The sequence below is a fragment of the Ictalurus punctatus genome, chromosome 18 (assembly GCF_001660625.3).
Source record: "Ictalurus punctatus breed USDA103 chromosome 18, Coco_2.0, whole genome shotgun sequence".
In the NCBI taxonomy this organism is placed as follows: Eukaryota; Metazoa; Chordata; class Actinopteri; order Siluriformes; family Ictaluridae; genus Ictalurus; species Ictalurus punctatus.
This window is the reverse complement of record NC_030433.2, coordinates 24,518,899-24,539,361: the sequence shown is the minus strand read 5'-3', so window position 1 is coordinate 24,539,361 and position 20,463 is coordinate 24,518,899. Positions and strand designations below refer to the sequence as shown.

The following is a 20,463-nucleotide window of genomic DNA, read 5'->3' as shown; positions in this document are numbered from 1 at the left end:
AGTCAGATACTGAGTTGTATGAATTTCACAGTGGTAAATTTTCATGTTCATTCCAGTGCTAGTTTTATGTACGTAAATAATATTATTTATAATAATGTTGCAAGGATTTTTGGATTTATATTACAAAGAATTACAACCCCAATTCTGAAGAAGTTGGGACCGTATGGAACATTCAGTTCACCTGAGTGTTGAGTGAAGACACCAGTTGGTTAGGTTTAGCAGGTGGAATTTTCCCCATTAATACGTTATGCATTTCTTCAGCTGTGTAACTGTACGGGGATTCCTGGAATCTTTTAATTATATCGTGCATGTAGAAGGTGAAACGCCCAAAATCCTACAGATTTGTCTTTGGGGAACGTTCTTCTCAGAGTGTTGGATTATTCTCTGATGCATCTGTTGGCAGATCGGCGAGCCTCGACCCGTCCTCGCTCTTGAAGGACTCGGCCTTTTCTGGAGGCTCCTTATGTACTCTGATTAGACGATCGCCTCACCTGTTCCGCATCACCTTCTTATTTCAACTTCTCACACCGCTATCAGTCCTAAATTGCCCCTGTACCAACTATTTTGGAAAGTGTTGCATGCATCAATTTCAAAATAAACGTTCAAAATCTTCAAAAAACGACGCAGTTGATTAGATAAAACATCAAACACCTCGTCTTTTAAACATGTTTAGTTTAAATACAAGTCAAAGTACATTTACAAATCACTCCTTTTTGATTGTATTGGCATTTTCCATACTGTCCCAACTTTTTCGGAAGTGGGGTTGTACAATGATATGGACTGTACCAAAGAAACAGAGTGGGAGGGGGGAGGGGGGTGGGGGGGGGACGAGGACTAGGCTGTATTCGAATCTTTTTATGAAATCTGTGAAGTCTAATCTCAGAACCACGCTTAAAAAAAAACCCTACTTATAAATGTCTTAATGGAAGACGGTTTAATGTCACACTATTAATCATTTAAACATGAATAAACTGTAATGCTTCTTAAATTCCACTCCTCTACTGCTCGAACACACCTGAATCAGCTCGTAAAGGTCTGGATAATTAGCCGATGAGTCTGGAGTGTTCGAGCAGGGGAATCGCAAAAATGTGCAGAGCCCGAGGTTCCTGAGACTGGAGTTAACACTCGCGATGTAAAAGCACAGTCATTATTACATTGCCGAATGCAGCGTTTCTCAATCCTGGTCCTGCAGTACCCCAACCCCGCACATTTCAGTGTTTTTCTTTCCTTCTTTAACTCATCCAGTTCAACCCAGTGTTGTTAATCAGCTGATGAGTCCAATCAAACGGGCTTGGACAAGAGAAAATGGCAGAATGTGCAGGACGGGTTACTCCAGGAGCAGACCTGAGAAACACAAATACAGTAACACAACTATGATTCTATCCCTTCAGTATACTGTCATAAACAATAACCGTATTAACCTGTACTGTCAAAATCTACTGCTGTCTGTGAATACTGTAAAATAGTAGCTCTATAGTCACATGTAAATAACAGTGAGAATGAAAAATGTGTCCTGTATCTGCACACGTTTGAGCATCACTGAAAGATGTTCTGGATTCAAACATCCACGAGGTTATGGATTAAAACAGAGGAAAATTTAACGCATAAGAAACTGTACATCACACTTATAGGGCTGAATTTTTCTGCAGCGTAAGCAAGCATAATTTGGTGAAATAACATTTTTTTTCTTTGTTTTTTTTTTTTGTTTGTTTTTTTTGATCATTTGTTTGAGCCTAAGCCAAATTCCTGCACTCGGTTTGCTATTTTCATGGTCAGAAATAAACACGGCTGCAGTGAAGCGGTTGGAGAGGCACGACAGCGGGTGTGATGTGATTTTTAAAAATCTGCTGGTGCAATGGGAATTTATAACACACTTCGTTCCAAATCTGCTCTCTGTTAGTCCCCAAAATGGTATTTTTTTATCCTTTCACTTCACTTCACTTCACTTCGACACTAGGCACACAAACTAAGTTGTGAAATTCTAATCTGTTGATAGTGTACACAAAATGTCATATTTCTAAAAGAATAAGCGTTAATAAGCAAGGAATTATTCCATATAGAAACACAATGGCATTGATTTATTAAAACGTTACGTAAATATACCGTGCATGTGCCAGGGTTAGGGTTAGGGGTTAGGGTTAGGGGTTAGGGGTTAGGGGTTAGGGGTTAGGGGATTAATTGCACGCTCAAAAGAATAACTGCGTCGGTTTTGCGATGTGCAAAATGACACGTGTGAGATTTCCCCCTGGCTCTCGATAACCGTGACGAGTTCAGATCTCCTGGAAAAAGTTCTACTGAAACTAAACCTTGCCGCATAATTGAGTGTCCAGTGTAAGATGAATTATTTTGAAATAAGCTTTTAATCGTTTTAAGATACTGACGCATGACCTTGATAAACCTTTGCATTATTAAATCCTAGTAAAACAGCATGATTTTGTCCTGAAACTGAGTTCCACATGTATACCGAGTTTAGTTTTTTTGGGGGGTTGTTTTGTTTTGTGCACACAGTTCCCCGTTCCTGACGTGACTTTCAGGCTCAATAAATAACAAATTTATCTAAATGAATCTATTCGCATCAACACTTCTGTATTTCGCACTTTTATATCGAAAACAAAACAACCAGATTATTTATTAAGGCGAACACAGAACAGCAGACGGCGCACGCTAGACCGTGATTAGAGGTCAGTTTGAGTTGAGTTTTTTGAGTGTTCTCGTGTTTACACACTCAGACCCGAGTATGTGAGTGAATCCCAAACAAAAGAGCACAAGATGACAGAAAATACATTTGTTGTAAATTCTGTCAGCCAGATGGTTGTTATATATATTTAAAAAAAAGAAAAGAAAAGAAAAGAAAACAACAACAACAACAACAACAACAAACCAAACACTCCCGATCCTGTGCCTTATTTCTGCCGTTGCACCATGATCTCAAAAATAGCCCCAAAATGACCAAGATTCAGTCAGGTGAGCTAGATCAGGAGCCATCACATGTGACATCAAATAAAACTTTAAGTTCATTAGTAAGTACAAAGAAGTTTAGGACATTATTGGCAATTTTATGGGTCAAATATTGTGATTGTACACAGTTACAGATGGGCTTGTACTGTTCTGAGCAACTTATGTTTATTGTTCAGAACATCAGGAGAAATGTTTTCGTGTATTCCGGAAGAAGCCCGCTGAAATTCCTGCTGTTTCTGTCTCTCCAAATGGAAGTACCGTCGTAATATGAAGCCACAATAAGACATTCGTTCACTAAATCCTGACAGAGGACGCTCAAAGATCCCGGACATTTCCCAGACACAGTGTGCGAGTACTCTGTGCTGGCGGTGTACAGCGTTCTCTCCGCTCAGAGGGAGCCCCATTTCTATCTTGCATTAAATGTGACCTTGTCTGCAAAGGGAAAAACTAAAGAATGCAGATGATTCACTCCACCTTCAGAGGTAATGTTAGTCTGGCACATGCTGGGGTCGAGTCTTGAGTAAGGTGTAAGTCTAACATGGACCGTGTGTTTGGACAGCAAGATAGAGATGCCATTAATTATTCCGGGAGAAGCATGTGAACTTTGCTGTGACAAAATTGGATTCTCTGAAACCAGCAAGAGAACAAATGTCAAGTAGACTTGAAGTGTTTGCGCGGTCCTGGAAAAATGAGACTGTTTCTATAAAATAAAAAAAAAAGAATAATTTTTAAATCCATTATAAACCATGAAATCTGGTGAGCCAGGACCTGTCGTGTTATTCGTTATATTTAGGGATTATAAATTGGCTGACTGACGTTCTGCCATCTCACGTCGGACGTTTGCATATTTCACATGAGATTGGATTCCAATCTGCACGACAAGACTGCAGATAAAAATGCAAAATGCTAAATTTTGAAGATCCAGATAAAAGTATGTGCTCTTTAAATTCAAGATGTCAATAGTGTTGAATAGAAAGAATGTACAACGAGTGTGTACTAATCCCGGCGTTCATCCGGCGTCGGCAGATCGGCGGGGTCCGGGATCATAAAGCCAGAACACTGCTCTTCACGTGACTGAAGAAAGCGATTAACCTCAGATCAGCAGTAAACGTTCACTCGTTAAAGCTTACACAACGATCCGGTTTATACCAGCAAATCATTTATTAGCTATAATTCCACACGCTGGTAGACAGAACGGTTTAACAGAACAGAACGTTTATCTCCGGAACATGACGGATCACAGTTAAATCCTCTTCAAATGTCATCTCAAATCATACAAGACAAATCCGGACACTTTTATTTATTCTCAGGTTGGGGGAATGTTTTATTAAACCCTTTATTTAAGTCCTGAATGTTGACGTTACATTAATTCTGACCTTAAACACAAGCTTTAAGTGTGTTGCTGCGTATCTTTCTTTCTTTTCTTTTGCAGTATGATAAAAACACACTGACTTTTCCTTCTATAAAGCACACGAAATCATAACAGCATTTAACAATCAGAAAAAAGACATGAATCGAAGCAAAACTACGCAAAAGTGGATGTTGAACGATGAGTGTTTTGTTTGTGACGAGGTCCAGAACATTGTACGCATGTTGAGTAAGAACACTTTATACAGACGCTTTGATTTGTGACAATATTAAAAAAAAAAGAAAAAAAGAAAAAAAAAGAAACATAAATGCATAATGATAGAGATATAATGATACAGAATAAAGATAAGCACAATGTGTGGATTGCATCTACTACTGTTTTGTCACAGATGTATGTTGTTATATAATAAAGAACAGAACCATATTATGTGAAAGATCTTTAGTAACAAGCATAAGGGATTTGAAATTGTATTCATGTATAAAAATAAAGTACTGAATAAACACACTTTGGCAGTCGGGATTTGGATATGAGAACGTGGTTGTTATTTAAATGGGTTGTGGCGTTGTTCCGAGTGAATCTTGTGCATTAAAATCAGAGGAAACGATATCTAATATCTGGTGATGTTGCGGTTGGTAATTTCATCTTTCTAACGGATTCGTTTATGTTTAAACGTCATGAAGTCCTCAAGGCGAGATCCCACACCTACGACCTTGAGATGAGGTTTCAGTGATGACCTTGTATGACCTTGAATCTGGGAAGATCATTTTGCTACATATAGAGGTGTGTGCATGTCCACATCTACAGCATTTAGATTTCAAAAAAAGGATGAAATATTCATGTCAAAGGAAAGCTGAAGAGAAAGACGGTTTTGATGCTTTTCCAGATCGGATTTCTGAGGCATGATCGGAGCAGGAGCTGGACTCAGTAATCTACGAGTGATTGCTCTTTGGGGTGTGCTATCTCTTCCTCACACCATCTCTCTGGGAGTGAACATGCTGCTCTCAGGATTAAAGCGATAAGAACACCAACATGCAGCTTTTTTATTTTATTTTATTTTTTAGCAGGATGCTCGATGCTGCTTCTCCTTACGGAGGAATCGGAAGATTGGCGAGGCTCCGTTTCCGAACCATGCAGATGGGAAAAGCGTCTTATCTGTCTGTTGCATAAATCCCCAGAGACGGCTGATGTCTGACTATCATGACAGTTTTGAAGAGTAGTGAATAAAATAAAACAGGCTTTTCTCAAAAAGCTTTTTGTAATCAAAAGGAAAAAAATATATGCAAGTACAAAGAAGAATGACAAACTACATCTGATGAAGATGAAATAACTTCTTTTTTTTCTTTTTTTTTACTGTCAGTTCAGATCATTTGATATAATCTCTCAGAATCCCAAACGTGCACATCGTCATCTCCAATCTCGAGAGTCAGCTCATGTTTTCTGGACAAAGGGTCGTTCAAACTGGCTGGAAGTGGATCTTCAAATGCTGGTCACATCAGAGACACTACAGTACAGTAAACATTCTCCTCAATGTGCTGTAGATCATTTATTAGCAAAGTGTGAAGACCACACCAATATCAACAACTCCCAAACCTGCCACATGTGCTCTTACAAGTCTCAGGCCATAGACAACAAGTGATACCGCATGTGATCAGGACCAGAATTCCAGCAGTAAAATGTAGAATTATAAATTGTGTAATACCACAGATAAGGTATGCTATAATAATAAAAAAGGAATTAAGTTCGGAGTCAGACGTTAAGTCAGAAGCAATGTTCCATTGATTGTTCGCCTTTCGAGATCGTGGTGCAGCGTGCTCACTGTACCATTTAGATTCATAGTTATTATTGCACCTAGTGGTCAAAATGTGAACTGCATCTAGAAATAATGGAAGATTAATTAGCTAATAAAGTTAATGGTATTAGCTGTCCTATGTTCGTATTGCACACTGACATCCGAGACGGGAAACACACCTGCCGTATCGAACAGGTGAATTCGTTCAGAATGGGATTAACCAGTTAGCAAGTTTCTCTACATTACATGGCTAGCTAGCTAACTAGCCTACATAACTAGCTAAATTGTTAATGAGACTTCGGAGCAAAAACATCAGCAACTGGAACGCATCGCATTTGCACTGATTGCTTGTAAAGTGGAAAAAAAGAAAGAAAACTCTCCAGTCAGAAGTCACACACACACACACACACACACACACACACACACACACACACACACACACACACACACACAGACCTCAAACAGAAATGGAAACTCAGGGTTGAATGTTGAAACATTTTTTAATTTAGCACTAATGAAATATTTAGACCTTAAATAAAAGTTACCTTTCATCATGAAATATCTGTCAGGGAACTTGTCAAGGAAAAAATTTGATAGTAATAAAGGGTACTTATGTACAGCAGATCAATTATTGCTGGCAAAACTATTCAGCATGTTACCCACCTGCTGTCATATCCACAAAAACATTTAGAAAAAAAAATAAAAAGTGCCTCAAGCCTAAAAGGCATGTTTCCCCCGACATTACCATTTCAAAAAAGGCCGAAAACTTCAGAGAGCCAACAGCCCAAATTTGCATTTGCCTTTTAGTATTCGAACACCTTGCGAATGTATTGTCGCATCAGATCTGCAGTCCTGTTCAGCTGAAGGAGTCCAACATCTTTTTAACACGTCTGAAGAGAAATGAAGCAGTTCTCTCGCTCCAACAGCTGAATAAGCCAAATAAATCTCCACTTAAGTCGACTGACATCCCGACTCCGCAGCAGGGGAACAAATAATTGCTTTTTGGTTTCCGGTGTTAGATTTCATGTCACAAGATTAATTCAGCAGTGAGTAAAAAGGACCTTGGAGATAGATGGATTAATTCAGCACTCTTTCACCAGGGCAGCAGTTTATTCAGCGCTGTGAGAGTATGGGAGAACTTTAACAACCTAAAGACCCCGAGTAGCAACATCTGAGGCTTATATCATTATTTTACTGCCAAACGTCAAGATATTTCAATCAGTGAGCAGGATTCAGTCTGCTGTAATGAAGATGCTTGCTTTGCTCTTGGAAACGTCAGAAGATGACCTGTTCCATCCCGATTTTCCTTTGAAATGACCAACATGAGCACATTTTCACTGTCACTTGCACAATCCAAAATGTGTCATGAACCACAACAATAAAAATCATCTGAGAGGCGGGAGAAGAAATGATCATCTAAAGCCTTTATCACAGAGATAACAGAGATCTGAGGTCAGGGATCGCTATAATATATAATAGGATCGTTTATAATTAGGCAAATAAAAGAAGCCATATAAATATCTGTTACTGTTTTTGCAGCGATCACTGACTGTTTTTTCCTTTCAAAATGGCTGCTACTGATGGTGCGTAATAACCTCTGGTGTGCACCATCATAAATGTTCCTCAGCTTTGGCCTGAAACTGGTTTTCTGCGTAGAGAGAATAAAACACCCAGTGGCCGACGCTCTTCCTTGGATTTGACGAGTCTGCTAGAGAGAGTAAGCATCACGGTGTAGCGTCACCGTTCTGGAGATGTCTCCTAGAAGAAGGTTTCTGATGCTACTGTTCATCCTACCCAGGTTAAACCCTTCAGCTGACAGAACTGCAGATATTACAGCGTTAACCCTTTGGGGGTCTGCGGCTATTTTGACTTTAAAAATTCATGTGACTGGTATGTTTTTGTTTGTATGTTTGTTTGTTTTTCCCTCAGTGCAACCCATCTAACCCGAGCCGAATATTTTTCCCCATGTTTGTTAATACGACAAAAAAACAAACAAACAAAGATATTCCAATAAACACATATAAACTGCCCTGTGCACAGTTTGACAACCAAAACGAACATTGTAGAATTTCTATACTAATTTTATCTTATCATATAATCTCCAATTCTATGCGGTCTATCAACAAAAAATTTGAATCGTTATCTATAGGGGGTGTAGAATTTATTTGTCCGTTGGTATTTAATACTATTAAATGTTTGTATAAATCTGTTTTATACTTATACAGCACTTTGGTTTCAACTTGTTTTAAAATGTGCTTTATAACTAAATAAACTACACTAAACTAAATAAAATCCACTCTGAAGTTAGAGTGATGTAATTAATGATGCAACTTCATCACAATGTAAACACAAACACGTACATGTTTGAAATCTGTGTTTTCATCATTAAAAAAAGGATTGTTTGCAAACCACATTATGGACCAACGTGCACCTTATTCAGAGAGTTAAAACACGTCCGGTTGCTTTTCTCTTCTGGCCTGTGCTGCACCACTGCTGTTGTGGAATTTTTGTCTCTTTCTGTGGACTGGCGCACGTAGTGCTACAGGAAGGTGGATGGAATAAATGCCCTGATCTGGTTGTACTGAACTTTTCAGGCTGAACTCGAGGACCTCGAGAGGGATGCAGTTTTCCCACTGGCTGGATCGTCTGGAGTCCTGTGTGGCCGGGAGCATCTCTCAAACACTCTTATCGCTCCTCTGCTCAGATTACAGAAATAGAAAATAGTCCTAGGAGGGCAGGGACTGCTGGTGATGACGGAGAGGAGCAGCTCTGTCCAGGCGATGGCTGTTCTTTCTGCTCGTCTAATTTAGACGACGGAGATGGAGTCAGGCTCATGGATGCATAACTTAAAATGCTAAACGCTGAACTGATAACGCCTCACATGGCAGCTGTGGATTACTCACACTTACAGACACAGTTTCTATGGCAATTTTATATCATATAAATAATTATTACAGAATTTATTATTATTATTAATGCCCAACGATTACACTGGGAATCATCATGCATCGTGAACAGAACATACAGAATTGAATGAATACGGAATCGTGGTTAAAGAACTCCTCTAATCGAATACCGATGAACTTATATGAATAACCGTGAGGATATTTAATAGACAGCTGTCCTATAATGAAACTTTTTAATGTATTTTTTTACTCATTTGCAAAGCAGAATAAGTTATTCTAAATGTTATTGATCTTCGCTGATGAGGAAATGTACATTCACCGTCACATATTTTACTGTATGGTCTTCTGCTGTTGTAGCTCGTCCACCTCAAGGTTTGATGTGTTGTGTGTTCTGAGATGCTTTTCTGCTCACCACGGTTATAAAGAGTGATTATTTGAGTTACTATAGACTTCCTGTCAGCTCTGGTCATTCTCCTCTGATCCCTCTCATCAACAAGGTGTTCCAGCCTGCAGAATCTCCTCTCACAGGACGGTTTTTCAGCTTCTGAAATACTCAAACCCGTCCATCTGGTACCAACAACCATACAACCATGCCACGCTTAAAGTCACAGAGATCACCCCCTTCGTCCCTAATCATGATGTTTGATGTGAACATTAACTGACGCTCTTGACCTGCACCTGCATGATTTTATGAAGAAATATTTTAAGGTACAGTATACCTGTCAACCTAACCATAATAAACAACAAACAAACAGGAAGCTGTGTGTGCATGTGCATGTGTGTGTTACTCTCGAATGCTGTGTTGTGTATTGTGTAGCCTGCTGGAGGCTACAGATAGAGTAGCAGTCAGACCGCGATGGGGTATACATCAGGCCTTGATGGCTTCAGTCTGTGCAGAGATCCTAATCCTCCTAGATCTGATTGAAGATAAGTTATTGTAAAGAGAGGTGTGTTCACAGTGTTCAACTGGTACTAAAAACCCTGTCTGCTAGTGGATCAGCCCTATACCAAACCATTAATGCATAAATCTCTCCACTGTCTAATTGAATAATTCATTATAGTCTAAAAACTGAACAGTTAAGAGTTACTGTGTGATTCTTTAGCTTGCCCATGTTAGGAGCGACCATCATTTTTATTTCCTTCACTCGTCGTTATAATTTGCTCTATGCATTACAAAGCATACAAAATCCTTTCATCACCCCAGCAGCCAGATGACATTCATTTTACATCGATGATACTGCACTAAGATAGCCAGCTGGTCCACTCGGATCCACCGTGCACAGGAGGCACTTATCTTTAACACACATCAGGAAGCCTGAGATGGAGGAAACGGCAATTAACAGACCACTGGGCTGAACTCCAATTCATACCAGCAAGGCAGGATCATTTAGAGAGAGAGAGAGAGAGAGAGAGAGAGAGAGAGAGAGAGAGAGAGAGAGATTGAGACAGAGAGAGACAGAGAAAGGCCACAGTGGCTCGTGATTACTGTACTGGAAAGAGAGAGAGAAGCTGATTAAAAATAAATGGGAAGCTTTTCACTGGAGGTTACGCATTAATTTGTCTGCTTGTGTTGCATCAAAGATTGAGAAACAAGGAATGAATCTGGCACAGAATAGTATGAGGTGGAACTGTCTGTGCTGGGGCAAATGGATGCACTCTAACTGGAAGACTCAAGCATTTAAAGCCAGTGTAAGTGATTTTCCTCTAAGATTAATGAAACAGCCAGTATAATGGTGCTGACAGTGCGCTATACTGACACCTGGCGGCTGAGCGTAGTGAAGAGATTACCATCACTGCTGCTATTTTAGTCAGTGTTGTGTGGTCAGTATTTGTGGCACAATTTATTTACACAGTACCTGTATATGTAAGGAATAACACACAACGGACTGTGCTGTGATACGAAAATAATCCACCGCGGAGTGGCGTCATACGGTGTGAGGCGAAGTCGATTGCATATAACAGCATGCCAAAAAGTGTTCAATTCCTCTCATCATATAGCAATTTGCCAACAGTTTTATTTATTAATGAACAACACATCACACTTTTAATCCGTTTATAATTACATTAAAATGTTATGGACTGCCCAAGAGACAAGTTAGTTCCTGCTCTCGCTTACGTTATAGCAGCTATAAACACTCGTTCCCTCAACAGACTTTTTTTCTCTCTCTTGAAGACAATAAGACAAAAAAAAACAAACAAACACAACGCAGCTTGTCATGTTACAAAGAAACCACAAAAACGTAGCCTCCTGTCCTGAAGATGTCGGAAAACCTGCTGACCGTTACAAAGCCCTGACACCGGAGACTCCTTCCATAGATATTAGAGCAACGTCTAACAGAAAACTTCACGTCAACGATTATATGTTTATTTTACAGTTAAAAGTTTTTTTTTAAAATACTTCCAGCTCCGTTGATCTGCTGTAATCTATAAACGTCCCACATAGATGTTGTGCAACATCATTCCAGAAAATGTTATACCCTGTTTATGTGTGTCTCTATAACAACAACAATAACAACAACAACAACAACAACAACAACAATTTTATCCAATTAAAAAAAAGATTCAATCAAAACTACACCCTTTTTCATACACTAGATGTGGGTTTATTCTTGTAAAGATTATTTCAGTTTCATCACACACATAAAACTCCTGGGAATCAAATAATTACCTACCAATCTTTCTGACAAATTTCCCAAAAGTGACTCTGACCGTAAACGACACACTGCTGCTGGTATGAGCTTATTAAAAGAAGTCACCTCAAATAAATTGCCTAAAATCATGGAACAGAATCTGTTCAGTCCTCTTGGAGGAGAAATGCATAAATATGTGACTTAATTTGGGTCAGGGAGAAAGAACATGCTGAACAAGTGCAGGTAATGAGTCCAATTTATCTCCATTCTACCAACTGCACTTCACTGTAATCACTGACAATTCCTCTGATTTATTCCCTCCATCAAGACCTGTATAAAGAACATCATAACTTACCGTCTGCTCACTTCTTTCATTCAAAGCTACAACCAGCCCCTCAAAACCTACAAACCAGCCCTTATCATCACTGAAGTAGTGAGGGGGGTGATGGGGTGTGGCAGGCTGTGTTGGGGTGTGTCTGCACACCTAAATGTCTTTGATAAAAAAAAAAAAAACATCTTGAAGACGCTCGAGTTTGTTTTTGGATGAGAGTAGAGGCTTTTTTCCTGAAACCCTTCCAAACAGCTTGTGGTGATGTCGGTGACTTCAGATTGTAGTTTTGGAGACTTTCTGACCCCAAGACACAACTAACATCTGCAGTTCTCCAGCTGTGATCCTTGGAGATGTTTTATCCACTCGAAGCGTCCTCTTCACAGTGCGTTGAGACGATACAGACACACGTCCAATTCCAGGTCGATTCATAACATTTCCAGTGGACTGGAACTTCTTCATTATTGCCCTGATGGTGAAATGGGCGTTTTCAATGCTTGTGCTATTTTCTTATAGACACGCCCCATTGTGTGAAGCTCAACAACCTTTTGCCGCACATCACAGCTTTATTCCTCGCTCTTAAACATTGTTATGAATGACTAGGGGAATTTGGCCTGTGTTTTACCTCATATTTATACCCCTGTGAAACAGGAAGTCAGGGTTGAACAGTTTCCTGCTCCTAGTCTCCCAGGTGTACTAAAAATAAATGAAAATATCAATGTAATATACTTCAAATAGATTTATGAATTAATAGAGGTGCCAATAATTGTTGCACACCTATATTTAAAGTTTTTTTTGTTGTTGTTAAACCTGTGTTGTGTTTGTAATTGTTTGATATCCATGAGAGCAGAGAATTTTTGCAAATGATTTTAACAAAATATCAAAAGGTTAAACAATAAAGAGACTTTTTCCACAGCCTTCTTTGCTCATATTTACCCAGGGCGCCAATATTAATGGAGGGCAGTGTAGGTCTCAAAACCTGAAAATTAATGAACTGCCCTAAAGCAGACATGATTTCTCTGTAACACTTAATAATGCACTTCATTACAGCCTAACTGTCTCGGCTTAGTTAGTATACAACCGTTTGCCAGAGCAATCTTCCTCAGTATTACACCCGGGCCAATTCTCCCGAGAGGTCATTAATCTTCTGCGGAGTTGTGTGTTGACTTGGTGAATTCTGGCCAACTAGGTTTTTGATACTTTTCATTTATTACTGCATAGGAACCCATTTTCTTTCGATTGGGTTCTGAGTGTGTTAGATCCAAGATATCTTTAAGTTTGTTCATCAGAAATCTTTCTTTCGATTTCTTTCTGGAACGGAAAATGAGAGGCTGCTTTATATAGATGCAGTAGCTATGCGTTCTGTAGTGATGTACAACCCAATACAAATGCATTATTCAGAGATATTATATAATAAATATATAATATAATATAATATATATAGACCTTCATGTGAAGGTTGAAGAAGAGGGTTGCCAGGTCTCAGCAAAATTCCCACCACAACTGCAACTCCATAAATACACACAAAGACTTTATACTAGTCTAAAGAGATTCATTTCCGATTCATTTACAGAGCCACCGCTCCAAATAGTCTATGCAGACGATGCGCTGTGTATCCCTGCTGGGGTTTACCAATGATAATCATTTAATTCATTTTAAAACGTATAACTTCTTATAATGAAATGTCACTTAAAGGACTCCATTTGGATTCACAGCAACACCATGTCCAGGTTTGTAGTCGATTAGATTCTCATGTCTGATCTCTCTGGAATGTTGCAAACCTAAAAAAATAACTGAAGTAAATCCGATCAACTATTATTAGCTTTATATTGTCGTTAACTACAAACAGCATTTGTGAAAGACGTTTCTGTTTTGAAAGCGTGTCCTGCCTCAGTCAGTCACACTGAATAGAACGCTTTCCAGAAAGTTCTGCAGTGTATGGAGGAGCTGAATAAAAGTTATGTTCTGCAAATTTCTATTCGTTGTTAGAATTAGTGAATGAAGTGACTATGAAAATGACTTATTTTTCACAACAGCACGATTATTATTATTATTATTTATTTATTTTTTTTTTCCTTCAGTATTTCCAGGGCATAGAGGTCAGAGTTGACTTCACACCACGACTACTTCTGGTTTAAATACAAAAACACAGCACGATTTGAAGCACTAAGCAGATCCAGCTACAGATTTACTGATCTCTAGTTTAGTAACAGGATGAAAAGTGTTCGATTTCAGACGAACACACATGTCCAGCTTGATTTCCAGATCAGCATGAAGCTATGCAGCAATCAGCAGAGACAAAGGAAGGACACCTGCAGAAATCCAGGAGAGGCACAATTTCTCCGTTTCAGCGCTGAAGCAGAACAGATTTCCCCGTTTTTCATCTCTTTTTCTTTGCTTCAAAATGGTGGAACTGGACAGCACCGAGTCTATTTATGTCCGACGTGCAGACACTGACTGTGATAAACAAACAAACAAACAAACAAACAAACAACACACAATTCCGAGTGCAGTGAATGAACCGGAAACGCAGGAACCATGGTGAATACGTGTAAAGCAGAAATGTTTGTGTTAGTAAACTATTGTCGGATTTGTGGGGGAGAAAATAAATTTAATTTTAACTCAATGAGAGAGAGAGAGAGAGAGAGAGAGAGAGTGTGAGAGTGTGTGTGTGTGTGTGTGTGTGTGTGTGTGTGTGTGTGTGTTTAATCCCCAACAGTCATTTATAACATGTGTTGAATTATTTATGTGTCCTACATGTCATCACACAGCTAATTGTTCTTGTGATTTTTCTGTCTTCAACATTTTCACTGCTGCCTGCGAGAAGCATCTAATTAACTCCTGCTATTAGACACGAACTGCAGCGAAGACCAATCTCAAATTACACGTCGGATGTGTTAATGTTAATCTAGACAGCTTAACTGAAGACAAAGACATAGATTTATGTGCTATTAGATACTATTTTGATTATAAGGATTAAGTGATTGTAATCAGTCCAGACAGGTCAATAAACAAATGCTGATGAAGTTGGTGTGACAGGAGGAATGATGATAACGAGTCTTTATTGATCACGTGTACATTACAGCACAGTGAAATTGTTTTCTTCACATACCCCAGCATGTCAGGAGGTTGGGGTCAGAGCGCAGGGTCAGCCATGATATAGCGCCCCCTGGAGCAGTTAGGGTTAAGGGCCTTGCTCAAGGGCCCAACAGTGGCAGCTTGAACCCCCAACGTCCTGATCAGTAACCTTAACTGAGCCTTAACCGCTAAGCCACCACTGCCCCAATAGTTTGGTAAGAGCGTTTCACATCAATAATGTACTTGAATGAGAAATGAATAAATGCAGCGTTGCTCATCTGCATTCCAAGTCTTGTTTCAGAACAAATGCATTGTGTTAGAATGAGGTTAGTATTTTTATCATTTATATCATACTCCATCATCCATCTGTTTGTTTGGTTTTTTTTTTAAATGCATGTTATTAGGATAAACTAAAATTCAAGGTTTTAAACTATGAACACGTGAAATGTTTCTAATGAAGCAGCCTGTAGAAAATAATGGGCGGGGTCTATTTAACACACTTTCTATAATGTTGTTTGATAGATGTTTTCCCTCTTATTATAGCTGAAAGGACAAAGCCTAAACAAACTAAAGCCACTTTATAAATGCAGAACAACAACAAATTCATTCCAACATAACTTCAAATCTTCACTAAGTCCCAGGTGTCACAAATATGCAGTTCTCGACACCAAAATTCAAATTAGGTCGCTTAAAATATACATTTAAACATGAAAAACAGGAGCAAAAAGGATTAATCTCCCTGCTCCTTGTAATCAGAAGATCACCTGAATGCAAACGTCTTCTTTTCGGTTCCAGGAGCTTCTCGGTGCATCCAGAGATCCACAGCTTTTCTGCTTCTCCTGTTCAGAACATGTACACCTGTAAAAGAACAAACTAACTGCGTAGCTACTTTCCTCCTTTTTAAGTGGAAACTAGCTAGTGTTGTTTTTTCCCTCCAAAAACTGACTCCTCCCACTATCCCTTTCCCAACAACCATATGGGCCAGGCCACACCCTAATACGGCTCAGCCGATGAAAAAAGCGCAGGGTCAGAAAAATAAGAAAAGAAATAAGTCCTCAGAGTGCCGGTCCGTACAGGAGCTTTTTGTGATTGTTGAGTCCAAAAATGTTTGATTTTGCTGTGTTTCTTCTAGATTTTTTAAAATCATTTTCAGCCTCTGATAATTAGAAGAACAATAATATCTGTTATGGCTGATAAACCTAGATTAGCGTTAGAGTCCGTGTTTACAAGAAAACATAAGAAAAATATATTATAAACAGATTCACTTTTTCAGAGTTTCAGAAACAGCTGAAGGAGTTCAACTTTATGTAATATACAGTATACAATAATGATTTTTTTTTTTTTTAATTTTTTAAACAGCACATGGAAAGGTTTCTCTTTAAATCTGAATTTCCTGTGAATGTCAGTGCTAATACGAAACATTTCCTCTTAAAGTTGTTTTTTTTTTTTTTTTTTAATGTACACATTTTTGCGACTGTGAGTCAGCATTACAGCTGACTGTGACAGATATTTGAGGAGAAACTACAGGAGAAGCTGAAGGTGTTAAGAGATAATGTGACTGGATATACTGAACAAGGAAAAGCTTTTAATGGAAAGATGAGAGGAAAAGATCTCTGAACTGCAGATTAAAATAGATGCTGAAAGACTTCTACACTCGGTTTGGACATTGGAATGCCAACATTCAACCAAAAATAATGAATATAAATTAAGAATGAAGTAAATAAGGAACACACAGAGCAGCGGATCACCTTCTCAGGTGTACAGGTTGGTCGGGGCGCTGCAGGGATTGTTGCACATGTTAGCAAACTATAAAACCAGATAAAACAGAGTCCTTGTGATCGACTGCTCTAGATCTGACATTGGAATAAAGGAATATAATCCAGTGATTCATCTTCTACTCTTCAGATGATTTGTGGTTTTTTGACAGCTGAACCAAGCTTACAAACCATATAACTCCTTACTGCTTGACGGGACAGTTGGAGCTCGTCTTCTTAAAGAATTAATCTAAGAGTTTAATGAAAACGCACAGACGTGAATGAACACAAATAAACGCTGCGAGAGATCAGATCCTAAAATAAATCTCAGTAGGAATTCTCTCAGGGTGAAAATCTTTATTAGTACACAACATCCCTACGGTCATATTAAAAGAAGATAACAAGCGATTGTGTTTTATTTATTTATTGGCCAAATATGTGATCACGTCCATATCTCATGAGAAAACCAAAACTGTCCTTCCATCCCGATACGTAACAAAATCACCTCCTGGGACAGGTGACACTTTCGGAACAACAAAGCAAATATTTTAGGTAAAGGTATTCTAAGGTAAATATCATTTAAGACTTAATATATATGAATCCCTGACACACAGAACCTCGTGCTGACGATAAGTTCAGGTCTGATTCGGGTCAGTTTCTCTCCTCAATGTTTTCTTCATCACAGTAATGGATTCTTAAAACATTTCTCTCTTATCATCGTTATTAAATGTAATTCCTGGTCAGAACTCCACACTCAGGTTCCATCTTGTAATGCCAGACCTCGTCATACTGTCCATAATAGCAGTCCAGGGCCTTCGTTAGAACTGCACAGTATGTAGAAGTCTACTGGACGCACGACTGACATGGCTCTAAGCCGTGGGGATCGCAGGCCGGGCAGCGTAACTCTCGGATAGACTCGTTGAAGCGGTTGGCCAACATGGAAAGCTTACTACCATGGCACAGGGAACACGGAGCGGTACCCGAACCTCCACACTGCTCACAGCCGCCTGTTTCCTGCAGGGTGAAGGAAACAAAAAGAAAGCACACGGGGAACAGTTACCGGATAGCTACGTGACGGAAAGGCGGTGGGATCTATACACTTCCACGTTTCCATAACGGCGCAGTATTTTATTGATTGGGCTCCTGACTTTGGGAAGAAGAGCTCGTTAGTGATATCGGAGCAGATTAAGAGCAGACAGTCACAGGAACACGAATTCTGTATGATCATTAAAGGGCTGTTTATAGAGCCCAGTTGGAATGACCTGAACAATTTAGAAAATCACTTTGAAATCCAATAATTCAGGACGGACAGATTTGTTCCCATCCTTCCGTCTCATACATCTGCACGCTTCTTAAACTTAACTTACATTAGGAAACCTCTCCAGATTAAAACAAAAACAAAACGAAAACCGGTTCAGTTGCAGTGCTTCATTTGAGAAAAGTAGGAAATAAGTGAGTAATAATTTTCTCTGAGTTCGGTTCAGTGTTATTATTCAGTGAAATGAGACTTAAGCTCGAAGTTTTGTTAGAGGATTAAAGAAGAGATCGGAATAAAAACTGCTACATTTTTAATTTTCAGTTAAGAAGGGAAAGGGGTGGCTCAAGTAATCAGTTTACTAATGTATAGAATTATTTACCTTTTAAGAGAATGGACAAAAATGACTGTGGTGGCAACAAAGACCCCCCAAAATGATGTAAAAACAATAGAGCTATTAGACATGTACCCATGTGTCCATGGTTACATGAACAGGTACAAAACTCAGCACCTGAACATTATAACTCCAGTTTATATTGTGTGTCCGGACATGTTTGTTGAAAAATGTAGAATTTTTAAATGCAAATAAAGTCGATTATATCCAGCGTGGTTGTGGATCTTTGGCGCTTCAGCACATTTCGCAGCTGGACGTCCAGGGACTGTTGTAAAGATTTACAGACGAATGAATTTTGCTCAGTACCTGGATCTTTTACCTGCTTGACTTGGCCAGAAAAGTATCTCAGTGGTTAAGGCTTTGGGAAACACGTCTTATACCTCTGTAAGGATTTGAAATAAAATACGTGGTGTTATTTCAACACGTGCACAAACCTAAAACATATCCAAAGAGATCTGTGGAACAAAATCTGTGTACAAGAGTCTCCTGTTGTTGGAGACATTCCAGGAAGAGGTTCAGTGCTGGTATTCTCACCAGGAGACGCTTCAGGGCAATATGAAGTGTACCGGTCCTGATCATTTTCAAACCATTGCGGAACGTTCTTAAAAAAATACAAATAAAATACTTTTGTGGTAAAGTAAAACTACAGCACTCCCATATGCTGAAAATGTCACTTATTTATAGAGTACGTGATGTTTTAGATTTTTATTTTTTGTTATTTTCATGAACGGTGCCTATGGTGAGTTCAAATCCTGACTTCGCCACAGAGAACATGATTGGTCGTGCTGTCTGAGGGACGCTAGCCAATCGTGTATGGTCTGTGAACTCATGCATGCAGATATGCAGGTAGATATCGCTTTCCTCTGAATGTGTTACGCTTCCCCGTCAGGCAGCATGAGCAGAAGATTGTAGCTGATAGCTGTCATGTGATAGGGGACAGCTGGCTGATGGGGAGGAAGAAATGTTAGCAAGACTGACACAAGGATAAAATGGATGGAAAAAGTAATCACCTCTTCCTCAGGAGCAGGACATCGTTCCTCCTTACGGACACTTTTTGTTCTGTGTCGCCCTTTGGATCTGGGCCCACGGCCTGGAGAAACCTCTCGTCCTTCTCCCCGACCGTGATGGTAGCTTACACCACTCTCAGCTTTTTTACTAGGAGATCGGATGATCTTCAGGTTGCTGGTATAGATGATGATCTTTTCGAAGTCTAAAATTGGCGCCTGAAGGAATCCAGAAAACACACAGGCACAAAGCATATTATTAATAAATTGTATTTAAAAAAAAAAAACAACAAAAAAAAACCCCCACAACTACACAAAAGGGTCGTTGAGCCTGTTTTAATCTGTTGCTATGAATACTGAATGTGATGAATAAGGCACAAAGCTCCTTAGAGAGAAACCAGACAAAGAACGTGTGTCATGATGAGTTTGATTTGCTCTGCTGCAGACGCACCACAGAACCGCCGGAGAAGAACTTCATATCTGACACTGTAATAATCCCAAGCACAATTACACACAAAAGCCATTTTCTCAGCAGTCATCCCGAACTATTCCTGGATATTTATATATATTTGACTTGTCTTGAACAATCTGGGACGTCAAAGAGAAGAAAAGCCCCAAAGGACAATCTTATATCTTTTATCTTTATCTGCAGGTTCATGATAATAAATATGATTAGAAGTTTTGATCAGCGTTGTGCGCACACAATAAGTGGAAAAAGAAAAGCAAACCTCACAAGCAAAGCTGTTTAAAAGGTTGTAGGCTGTGCTGGAGATGTTGTGTATAAATAGCTTTGAGAGGGAAAAAAATTTTTTATATCCACGAGAAATATAAATTATGTAACACTACAGGTAGAGAGGAAGAAAGTGCTGAGGATTATGTTGCTGAGACTGTAGTATTACACACACACACACACACACACACACACACACACACGAATATTCAATCGACTAATCAAATACTATAACGTCTACAATGGATCCTCTGTGTTATCACGACTC

General features: G+C 39.2%; 1 protein-coding gene across 1 annotated transcript in view; it reads right to left on the bottom strand.

The window, feature by feature from the left end:
* Positions 1 to 17,124: 17,124 nt before the first annotated feature.
* The window catches only part of LOC108278551 (glutaredoxin domain-containing cysteine-rich protein 2), a 5,582-nt gene continuing 2,243 nt past the window's right edge, over positions 17,125 to 20,463 (bottom strand). Inside the window, exons 2-3 of the mRNA XM_017492004.3 lie at positions 19,472 to 19,684; positions 17,125 to 17,826 (exon numbers count right to left, since the gene is read on the bottom strand). Coding sequence (XP_017347493.1) covers positions 17,656 to 17,826; positions 19,472 to 19,684 — 384 coding nt within the window. The 3' untranslated portion in view covers positions 17,125 to 17,655. The remainder of the gene's footprint in view (positions 17,827 to 19,471; positions 19,685 to 20,463) is intronic.